At 34.7% G+C, this 12,125-nt stretch overlaps 1 protein-coding gene across 1 annotated transcript in view; it reads left to right on the top strand.

The window, feature by feature from the left end:
* The window catches only part of LOC132751287 (telomerase reverse transcriptase-like), a 44,545-nt gene that overhangs the window by 29,748 nt on the left and 2,672 nt on the right, over nt 1–12,125 (top strand). The window contains exons 20-27 of the mRNA XM_060741448.1: nt 2,568–2,775; nt 3,784–3,879; nt 5,261–5,341; nt 5,750–5,819; nt 8,061–8,230; nt 8,734–8,786; nt 9,608–9,648; nt 11,816–11,921. Coding sequence (XP_060597431.1) covers nt 2,568–2,775; nt 3,784–3,879; nt 5,261–5,341; nt 5,750–5,819; nt 8,061–8,230; nt 8,734–8,786; nt 9,608–9,648; nt 11,816–11,921 — 825 coding nt within the window. The remainder of the gene's footprint in view (nt 1–2,567; nt 2,776–3,783; nt 3,880–5,260; nt 5,342–5,749; nt 5,820–8,060; nt 8,231–8,733; nt 8,787–9,607; nt 9,649–11,815; nt 11,922–12,125) is intronic.

Below are 12,125 nucleotides of genomic sequence, written 5' to 3'. Positions count from 1 at the left end.
ATTGGTCATGACCAGCAGATGACCCCTATTGATTTTGGGGTCAAAGGTCAAGGTCACATTGACCTTGTATGTTAAAATCGGTTTCCGATCAATAATAAGAGAACCCTTAGGCCTAAGAACTTCAAACTTGGCATGGTGATTGGTCATGACCAGCAGATGACCCCTATTGATTTTGGGGTCAAGGGTCAAAGGTCAAGGTCACATTGACCTTGTAGGTAAAAACGGTTTTTCTGATCAATTTACTAAAAACGCCTAGGCCTAGGAACTTCAAACTTTGTTTGATGATTGGTCGTGACCAGCAGATGACCCCTATTGAGTTTTGGGTCAAGGGGTCAAAGGTCAAGGTCATGACCAGTAGATACTTTATAACCCTTATTAATTGTTTGATCACTGGGTCAGAAGTCATGCATAATAACCTTATCACATGACTAATTGGCTGCTGATAGGGGGCATACATGTTTTACAAACATATCTTGTTGATGTTGTTTTTCAAAGTTTAAGCAGTTACATCTTTCAACATTTTTGTGTGTTTTGTAAGTCAAATTGTCTTCAACATGCTGTTTGTATGCAAGTAACAAGTATTCAAAATTGAATTTGGAATGAATTAATGATATAATAAACGAAACCAAAAGTAAATCTGAATTTCAAATATTTTATAGTGTACAGTGTTAATGTGAAAATAGCATATCATATGATAAAAGTTTTGCTATTTAACGTCGTAAATATCAATACAATGACGACGTTTCTAAATTTTGATTTCGTTTTGTTTAACTCAATGTGATACATTTACAAAATCAGTAATATCTTATTTTTTTTTGTTCATTTGCAAGGCTCACTATTTCATGTAAATGGTCATAAGATAATGAAGCCCGGGTTCAATTTCAACCTTAAAATGCCTATTCGTAGCTTTTCACACTTCACCGCATTGTCTGGATTTCTATTATTGACTTTTAAAACTAAATTTACTGTTTTGATCCTGATCACATTACATGCTCTGTGGTGCCTAAATAAATGTGGATCCAGACTATTCGTTAAAGCATTCAATTTCTAGAAACGTCTAAATTTAATATAATTTCAGTATAAAACAGTAAAATAGTCATTATTTCACACTGTTGTAACTCCTAAATGTAATGATATTTTAGGGTCACATTGCTGTAACTTATTACAGCATTCTGGTTCTTGTATTTTTGTCAATAAAATATATTTTTCAGTGATTTTTCATTTTTTTTATTTTGATTTTTAAAAAAACTATCTACAGGAACTTCTTCGTAATTAAAAGTGTAAAAGTTAAAATAATTCTGCACACTATGATATATTTTATATTAAAATTGGTTCAGTAAGTGTGAAGATATAGCCTGTTAAAACTTTAAAGTCGATTTTCTCAAAATGGTAAAAATACGACTTACATCATTATGGAATTAGGGCGACGAGTTTACAAAAACAATCCCCCATTTTTGGTCCAAATACCTATTTTTTTTAAAGCCAATTCCCCCTATCTTGTTGGCTGGAAGTATGGCATATATGTGTGTAACCATGTTCTCTTCATGGGTTAAACAATAAATCTAACTATGTTTTTAGCTCGACTTTTCTATGAAAAGGGGAGCTATCCTACTCGCCCCGGCGTCGGCGTTAGCGTTGGCGTCACACCTTGGTTAAGTTTTTCGTACCACCCCACTTTATTTCAGAAGTATTACAAGTATGGCTTTGAAACTTACCATACTTGTTCACCATCATAACCTCCATCTACAGACAAGAGTACATAACTCTGTCAAGGTTTTTGACAGAATTATGGCCCTTTTTTGACTTAGAAAGTGTATTGAGCTTGGTTAAGTTTTTTGTACCACCTCACTTTATTTCAAAACCATTGGAGGTATTGCTTTGAAACTGACCATACTTGTTTACCATCACGACCTTCATCAACAGACAAGAGGACATAACTCTGTCAAGGTTTTTGACAGAATTATGCCCCTTTTTGACTTAGAAAATACATTGAATATGGGTAAAATCCACTTATTGCCTTAACCCTTTGAGATATTGCTTTGAAACTTTTAATGCTATTTCACATCATTACCCCCATCTGTACGCAAGAGAAGGTAACTCTGTCAAGGATTTGTTTTAAAAATTAAGGCCTTTTATCGACTTAGAATCTTGGTTAAGTTTTTAGTACCAGTCCACTTTTTGACTGAACTGTTTGAGATATTAATTTGAAAGTTGGAATACTTGTTTACCATCATGGTCCCAAAACATGGGCAGGAGAAGGTAATTCTGTTAAGGATTTTATTTGAATTATGGCCCTTTTTGACTTAGAAACTCAGTTAAGATTTTCATTCTTGTCCACTTGTTGACTTAACCATTTGAGATATTACTTTGGAAGTTGGAGTTCTTATGTGCCATCATGAGACCTATCTGTAAGCAAGAGAAGATAACTCTGTGAAAATGTTTCTTGATTTGTACTTAGAAATTCCTAGTTAAAGTCTTGTGTGCCCTTAACTGTCAAAGTTTTGTTTTATAGGCAAGCACTAAAAAAGTCGAGCGCGCTGTCCTTCTGACAGCTCTTGTTTGTTTAGGTAGGAAACCACTACTGCTTACAGACATCTGGAATAAGTCAAGGATCAGTGATCTCTACTTTATTATGTAGCTTTTACTACGCTCACATGGAGAGAAACCTGTTTAAGATAACTGATGGGGACTTCTTGTTAAGACTGGTTGATGACTACCTGTATATTACACCAACTCAACATAAAGCTGTCAACTTTCTTAATACTATGATCTCAGGTATGTGCATCAGGGGAGCAATGGCCTAGTGGTTAAAATGTCTGCCTTTCAACCTGTCGAGCCCTAATCAGGTCACATCCATGTTTCTTCATATGACGCCAGTACTGGTTGGTTCCAGTAAGCGAACTCAAAAGTGATTGATATAAGCTGCAAGAATGTTTCGCAATAGGGCTTAAATAAATATGTTTAAACCAATCTGATTCGTGATTTTATACTTATGTTTCAATAAATCACTTTGCACTGTATATAGAAGATATTGAATGGGTGTAAGTGCAATACTAAATTTATTGAAAAAGTTAAATGCCAGCCTTTGGCGAGCATAATATTATTTAATTTAACAAGTTCAATAAATTCAGTAATGAACCTGCACGAATAAAATATTCTATTATTAAACATAAAAATATTAAGACTGTTTAAAGTTTTCCAATGACAAAGCTTATAGTATAACACTAACATTAAGCCTGTCTTTACGCTATGTTTGTATCATGCAAATGACATCACATCAAAATATATGCTTGGCCTTGCATGGGTAAAATAAAAGTTACTATTGTGCACAGAAAAGAAAAGCGAATGCCCACAAGTGGAATTAATTTTGACAGTACATGTACTTTTCTTGAAATACTATAATATTATCGTATTTGTGATTTTAGCTTTAGTTTGAAAATAGCACTTGAAAATCTTGTAAATAATAATGCATTCTAGTTATTGAGCAATTTTTAATCAAGTGTCAAGATTTTTATAATTTCTGTTTTGTTTAATATATCCTTAAGTGATAGTTGTCACTAAAGCAAAATTTTTGTTGTTTTAATTAAATCTTAGAATAGCTTTTATAAGGAACTAAAGGAACTGCATAGCATTTATATTTTGTATTTAGCATTTTCCATTGGCCTTGCGTTAAAATTATAAAAATTGTTAATCAATGAGAACATTTAATGGTTATTAAATTTTATTGTTTGAAACTGTAATGAATTTTCTTGTCTCATCATTCTGATGTGTCTCATTTTCTAGGTATTCCTGAATATTCTTGCTATACAAACAAGGAGAAAATTTTGACCAATTTCAGATGGGATGGTGACGGTGATATGTTTCCTGTGGTTTTGACAGGTGAAATATTTCCTAAACATTTTACTTGAATGCCATACACTCCTTGATTGGGGCATAAATTTGTTTTAAAGCTCCATTTATTGATAACAAGAAAGACCTTGCATAGTATCAAGTTCACAAGAGTTTGTGGCGGAGTGAATAAGGTCTTTGAATTCAAATTATTTGCCTCTCACCGCTTTTGGTTCGAGTCCTGACGGACTTCGGATTCTATCATGTGAGGAACAATGGTGGTTTTACTTAGGTGCCTGTTTGTGCCTAAAATAATTCATGGAGGGGGGCCTTAGGCCATCCTCTACCAGTTAGGCCGGAAAGTCGCCATATTACCTATACTTTATTGGTTTGGAGTAAAACCTAATCAAAGGAAAAAAATAGAAATTTTACATAGTATTTGAATGAATGTGTGACCAAAGCCCCCTTCCCATCCTCCAACCTCATGCAGTGTTTCTTCCAGCTCCAATTTTTTGGGGGTCATTTTTGACCCCCTGTATGAGATTTTAGGGGTCACTTGAAATTTTTTAGGGTCATGCCAAACCATATATTTTATTAACCAAGAAGTACATAAAAGAACTGGAACCACTAATTTATTAGCCTCTTTCCTATAATTCATTCAGCCATTGAAAAATAATAGATGAATAGAAAAGAAAATGTTGCATAAAAATAATTTGAAGAATCTCTATAAACAGAAGAAAAAAATTCTTTAATGAATTTAATTACCCCCAGTTAGCTACTGTAATTCATGCAGCTTAATATGTACTGACAACTTTAAATCTTAATCAGCAAGGCAGTTGTTTACACAGTTGCATCATCCTTTCCATATTTGGTCGTATAGCTACGTCACTAGCAGTACTGTATACAGGTAAAATGTGTAACAATAGAAAGAGGGTTGTGTAGTACATACAAGTTTGTTTTGAAAATTGGATAATTAATTGATAGAAAAGTGGACAATAATTGGATAAAATTATATTGTCCTCTTGTATGAATGAAAGGAAATTTTTGTCTGATTAACGGACAATTAAATTGAAAGGTATTAAGTCGTAAAATCAAAGCAGTGCATGATATGTATTTTAATTTGTTGCATAGTTTGCAATGGATTTGAAATTGTCATAATTTGAAATTTACTGTAAATTAATGGAGAATAGATAACTGCATCACTGGAAACGCAATAATTGAGTCTCATTGCGTCAAGGCCGTAAAAAATGCATCAAAAACGCACTCTGGAAGAAACACTGCACATGTAAAAATAACAAAGTCGACAAGAGCCCTCCCATGAATTTTGCACAAAAGGACTCCAATGGAATTTACAGGTGGTGCAAAAAGCCTTTGACACTGAAATCACTTCAGTTTAGACAACCGTGTTACTGTCTACTAAATTCTATTTCAGAGTGGTTCCCTTGGTGTGGAATGTATTTTAACACAAGAACGATAGAGACTAGCTTAGACTTCACCAAATACTCTGGTTGCAGTAAGTAGAATTTATTACTTGTACATGTTTTACATACAAGATACCATGTGACAACAATATGAATTTGATCCTGATATGTCTTTTCAGCTGGACTATTCAGAGAATAATGGGACTATTCTACTCACCTATGTGCCTGCATAGCATTTAGGTGAAAGTCACTGACCAAGAACAATTTATTCTCGGTCATGTATTTTGTCTGAATTAGTCCTTAGTGAATATTCCTGTTCAGGGCTTTATTTCAAAGGTGGGGGAAGGGGCTCTTTCTAAAATTTGGAATTAATGAATCACTTCCCATATTGAAAGATCATATTTGTTTATAAATCCAGTGTTCATTTGGGCATGTTTCCCCCACATTTGCAGTGCTCTTGTTTTACATTTATTTCTTAGTCATTCTATTTCTCTTTATAGGTATGAAAGACACGGTATCTGTTGAACAGTCAAACAATCCTGGGAAATCATTGAAGGAAAAGATTCTATTGTATGATTTATTAGCTCACCTGTCACAAAGTGACAGGGTGAGCTTGTGTGATCGCTTTTCGTCCGGCGTCCGTCCGTCCGGCGTCCGTCCATAAACTTTTGCTTTAAATGACATCTCCTCATAAACCACTGAGCCAATTTCATCCAAACTTCACAGGAATGTTCCTTTGTAGGTCACCTTTAAAAATTGTTCAAAGAATTTAATTCCATGCAGAACTCTGGTTGCCATGGCAACCAAAAGAAAAATCTTTAAATATCTTCTTTTAAACAACCCTAAGAGCTAGAGCTTAGATATTTGGCATGAAACATCTTCTAGTGAGTGTCTACCAAGTTTGTTCAAATAAAAGCCCTGGGGTCAAAATTGGCCCCGCCCCAGGGGGTCATTGATTTTCCCTATATGCATATAGTAAAAACTTGAAAAATCTTCTTTTAAAGAACCCAAAGAGCTAGAGCTAAAGATATTTGGCATGAAACATCTTCTAGTGAGTGTCTACCAAGTTTGTTCAAATAAAAGCCCTGGGGTCAAAATTGGCCCCGCCCCAGGGGGTCATTGATTTTCCCTATATGCATATAGTAAAAACTTAAAAAATCTTCTTTTAAAGAACCGTAAGAGCTAGAGCTTAGATATTTAGCATGAAACATCTTCTTGTGATTGTCTACCAAGTTTGTTCAAATAAAAGCCCTGGGGTCAAAATTGGCTCGGCCCCAGGGGGTCATAGATTTTCCCTATATGCATATAGTAAAAACTTAAAAAATCTTCTTTTAAAGAACCCAAAGAGCTAGAGCTAAGATATTTGGCATGAAACATCTTCTAGTGATTGTCTACCAAGTTTGTTCAAATAAAAGCCCTGGGGTCAAAATTGGCTCGGCCCCAGGGGGTCATAGATTTTCCCTATATGCATATAGTAAAAACTTAAAAAATCTTCTTTTAAAGAACCATAAGAGCTAGAGCTTAGATATTTGGCATGAAACATCTTCTAGTGAATGTCTACCAAGTTTGTTCAAATAAAAGCCCTGGGGTCAAAATTGACCCCGCCCCAGAGGGTCATAGATTTTCCCTATATGCATATAGTAAAAACTTAAAAAATCTTCTTTTAAAGAACCCAAAGAGCTAGAGCTAAGATATTTAGCATGAAACATCTTGTAATGAATGTCTACCAAGTTTGTTCAAATAAAAGCCCTGGGGTCAAAATTGGCCCCGCCCCAGGGGGTCATTGATTTTCCCTATATGCATATAGTAAACACTTAAAAAATCTTTTAAAGAACTCAATAAGCTAGAGCTAAGATATTTAGCATGAAACATGTTCTAATGGGTGTCTACCAAGTATGTTCAAATAAAAGCCGTGGGGTCAAAACTGGCCCCGCCGGGGGGGTCATTGATTTTCCTTATATGTGTATAGCAAAAAACTTAAAAATCTTCTTTGAAAAAACCCAAATAGCTAGAGTTTAGATATTAAGCATGAAACATCTTTAAGTAAATATCTACAAAGTTTGTTCAAATAAAAGCCCGGGGGTCAAAACTGCCCCTGCCCCAGGGGTGTCATTGTTTTTAACTATATGTGTATAGTAAAAACTTTAAAAATCTTCTTTTAAAAAACCCAATGAGCTAGAACTTAGATGTTTAGCATGAAACATCTTCTTATGGGTGTCTACCAAGTCTGTTCAAATAAACAAATAAAAGCCCTTGGGTAAAAATTGGCCCGGGGGTGGGGGGGGGGCCTATATACAGGTGAGCGACCTCAGGGCCATCATGGCCCTCTTGTTCTATTTTGTCACTGAGATATATAGAGCATACTTGTTTCTTTTTGTTTTCTGAATTATGCTATATGTCAAACTGAATATTTACACAAGTGATGTGTGATATATAGGGTGGGGATGAAGTTGGTTTGTATGTAGGTAGGTCACCTCTTCCTAGTGCAGTCAATAAATTTAGAAGGAATTAGCCATGATTTTATGTAACTTGGTGTGGAGGTTGGTCATGTACAGTTGATGACCCCTTTTGAGATCAGTAGGTCAAAGTTAAATGTCATTGTGGCCTTGACCAATTACCTTAGCATATCTGACAAAAAAAAAAAACTAGGGAATTCCTGAGAATTTGTTTGCAGAATGATCATAATAAGTAAGAAGTAATGCACTGGGGGCATTTGGAGTTGAAAAGTGGTCATATGACCATATGTTGATGTGACTAAAATGATACAGTTAATCATCAAAATCAATCTCTTTCAATATTTCATTTTTACAGCTCTATAAGACAGACCTGCCATAGGTTGTTTATAGATACAAGTATCAACTCCAAGAAACAGATGTTGAGGAACGTATATCAAATATTTCTCTTAGCAGTTTTCAAGCTTCATATACACATAAGAAACCTTCCCTGTCACCAGGCAGACAGGAATTCAAGGTTTTTCTTTGGTAAGGCACCTTTTTCATAAAATGTAAGGGCATACTGTGATGGGCTGATTGGCACATATCACCTTCTTTGTCCAGTCAGTAACTTTTGAAGAAATAAGCAGGCTTTTTATGTAATTTGGAAGTGACTATTTTCTACATACATTGCATATTTTCTACATACATTACAGGATTGTTAAATACCTTGGCATAAATCTTTAACATTTTGAGGCATTATTTATGTCAAGTGCAAAATTCAGGTTTGGCCATGGTCAAGGTCATATGCAGAAGTTAAAGGTCAGACAAAAAAATCTGTAATCTTGAATTGTTAATAAACATATTCTCTGTTGTGATGATAAGCATTTGTGACCAGCATGCTCATTCCAACAGGAGTTATTGTGATTGACGACTCCATTTGTCATTTTATCAGTTTAAATAAAGATATAGGATTCAGTTTCTTTGATATTTTGAGGTTCATACTATTAAGAAGCTTTGTAACTAAATAGCAGGTATGCTTTTCATTTTAGGAATTTTAATGGAGATGATAAATGTAGTAAGAAAACTGGTGAGAAAGTATCAGGTAGGTAAACATTATTTCCCTTTGAAAATACTGTGTCGGCATATAAATTTTGCACTTTTCAAATAACTTTTCAAATCTTCATTTTTTCTATTAAATAATTTCTTTCAAAAATAATTATAAATTGCACTATTCTGTGTCATAAAGATCAGGTGGGGATACTTATCACTCCTGTGGCAGCTCTCGTTAGACTTGTGCTAGATAAATATGCTTTAAAATTAACTTTGAAAAACTTACAGGTTGGGTTCATCACCTTTAGAAATTTTTAGAAAGTGTTACCAGTAATTGGAAAATACTTTTAATTAAAAAACTGAATAATTTGAGCACAGTACTGAAATTGAGTTATTAACTATACAAGAACTTGCAAATTGTGGTAGAGTATAAAAAAAATAACCAAATTACTGCATGAGTATTCCATCATTTTGCAACTCCAGGGGCAATTATTGTTTTCTTGTTTGAATATATATTGATACAGTTGGCACGACCAGCAAAATCTGATTTTGGCTTTCTTGTCTGTTTTTATCTGAAGCATTTCCTAACTTGTGATATTTATATAGATAATTCTTCAAGATTTCCACTTGTCTGCACAGGCTGTGGGACAATCTTGGCAATACGGGCAATTGATTTTGCCGCCCTTTGAGTTGGTGTTTTATACTTTGCCACAATTCAATCAGAAATAACTCCAAATAAAAAAAAAGCAGACAGTAAACATCTTGATAGATTTTAAATTAACATTTATTGTTCTTTTTAGTAAAGAGAGCAATTTAGAGCCATCATGGTCCTCCTGTTTATATTATTATAAAGAATCTTTTCTTTTTTTAAAGCAACAAGATAAAAGACCTGTGTGCAGTTCATTAGTTACATGGTATGATTATTTTTTTTATTATTTCTTTAAGAAAGCATATAGTAATTGAACTGTCTGACAGTTTGTCCCTGAATTTGTCAATTTTTAGCTACCTGTGACAGGGTGAGCTTTTGTGATCGTTTTTTGTCCAGCCGACTTTCGTCCTTCCGTAAGCTTTTACTTTAAACGACACCTCCTCATAAACCGCTAAGCCAATTTCATCGAAACTTCACAGGACTGTTCCTTTGGTGGTCACCTTTAAAAATTATTCAAGGAATTTAATTCCATGCAGAACTCTGATTGCCATGGCAACCAAAAGAAAAAAAACTTAAAATATCTTATTTTAAAAAACCCAAAGAGCTAGAGCTTAGGTACACTGTATTTGGCATGAATTATCTTCTAGTGAGTGTCTACCAAGTTTGTTCAAATAAAAGCCCTGGGGTCAAAATTGGCCCCGTCCCGGGGGTCATTGATTTCCATATAAGTATATAGTAAAAACTTAAAAATTCTTATTTTAAAAAACCCAAAGAGCTAAGGCTTAAAAAATTTGGCTTGAAACATCTTCTAATGAGTGTCTACCAAGTTTGTTCAAATAAAAGCCCTAGGGTCAAAAGCTGCGCCACCCAAGGGGGTATTGATTTTCGTTATATGTATAAAGTAAAAACTTCAAAAATCTTCTTAAAAAAAAAAACCCCAAAGATTTAAAGCTCAAAAAATCTTAAAGGTGTCAACCAAGTTTGTTCAAATGAAAGCCCTGTGGTCAAAATTGGCCCCACACCAGTGGGTCATTGATTTTTCGTGTATGTACACATCTTTTGGAACTGTTGTTTTCTCTTAACAATAGCAACCAGTAATGTTAACTTTGTGATATCAGTTTTAGATTTAGATTTTATATCTGCTTTTGTTTATAGATTTCAATATTACTTATTCCTTGTCATGGAGAGTTTTATATTCAGGTGAACGATTTCAGGGCCATCATGGCCCTCTTGTTCTGTACAATTACCCCTCAACTCATTATGTATTTGAATTCTGCTATAAATATTTTCATGTGGTTAAGTTATCTAGCTGGCATATTGACTGTTTATGGTTCTACTCTATTTCCTGCTAGCCCCTGAAATAATGCATAAAGTTGGACACCTGAAGTATCAGCTGGAAAGTAACCATATGACCCCTTTTTTTATGCCCCCACAGAGTGGGAGCATATAGCGTTGCACTTGTCCGTCCGTCCGTCCGTCCGTACGTCCCGAAATCTTGTGAACGCAACTCCTCTTAAACCGGATGGCAGATTTTGCTTAAACTTTCAGGGATGAACAACCTCAATGTGTAGATGGTAGTAAAGGAAGGAATTTTCGCTGCGACCAAATTTAATAGAATTATGGCCCTTTGTTGATTTTTTCACTGTATACTATGTAGAAATTTTGTGAACGAAACTCTTAAACCGGATGGCAGATTTTGCTTAAACTTCCAGTGATGAACAACCTTTTTGTGTAGATGTTAGTAAAGGAAGGAATTTTTGCTGGGACGAAATTTAACAGAATTATGGCCCTTTGTTGATTTTTTCACTATATACCATATAGAAATTTTGTGAACGCAACTCCTCTTAAACCGGATGGCAGATTTTGCTTAAACTTCCAGGGATGAACAACCTTAATGTGTAGATGGCAGTGAAGGAAGGAATTTTTGCTGCGACCAAATTTAACAGAATTATGGCCCTTTGTTGATTTTTTTTTTTACTATATACTATATAGAAATTTTGTGAACGCAACTCCTCTTAAACCGGATGGCAGATTTTGCTTAAACTTCCAGGGATGAACAACCTTAATGTGTAGATGGTAGTAAAGGAAGGAATTTTTGCTGCGACCAAATTTAACAGAATTATGGCCCTTTGTTGATTTTTTCACTATATACCATATAAATGTTGTCAGTGGGGGCATCCGTGTCCTTTGGACACAGTTCTAGTTCTTTTCATAATACATGTATAATGCTACTTCAGTAACAATAGTTTCATGAAAAATTACTTCGTTGTTATAACACATTCATGTATATTTATGTTTCGTTGTTCCACAATACCATTGTGTTTTCCTATAGTTTGGTCTAGCAACATAATACAATTTTTACACTTGCCCACAATGCTATTTATTGTCCGAGGTTACCAGTATGTATTGTCTTGTTTATATTGTTTTCATAGGTTGTGTCTTAAGGCGTGTACTGTTAAATTAAGTAGACATCATGCTCAGTATAGAAATCTGCTGAAACATTTACGTCACCAATTGTATCACAAACAAAAGACTCTGGTAAGCTGTAAATGATTATACCCCCGAAACGAAGTTTAGGGGGGGGGGGGGTATATAGGAGTCACCTGGTGGTCGGTCCAGAGGTCCTTTGCATTTTCCTTGTCCAGGGCATAACTTGAAAACTACTGGTTGGAATTCAATATAACTTCATACGATGGTCAAGCATATTGAGAGGAAGTGCAGTGCACAAGAACCATACCTCCA

Source organism: Ruditapes philippinarum, unplaced genomic scaffold (assembly GCF_026571515.1).
Source record: "Ruditapes philippinarum isolate M1 unplaced genomic scaffold, ASM2657151v2 ctg1018_1_1_1_1, whole genome shotgun sequence".
NCBI lineage: Eukaryota > Metazoa > Mollusca > Bivalvia > Venerida > Veneridae > Ruditapes > Ruditapes philippinarum.
Note: the sequence above shows the minus strand (reverse complement) of the source record. Positions and strands in the feature narration are given on the sequence as shown.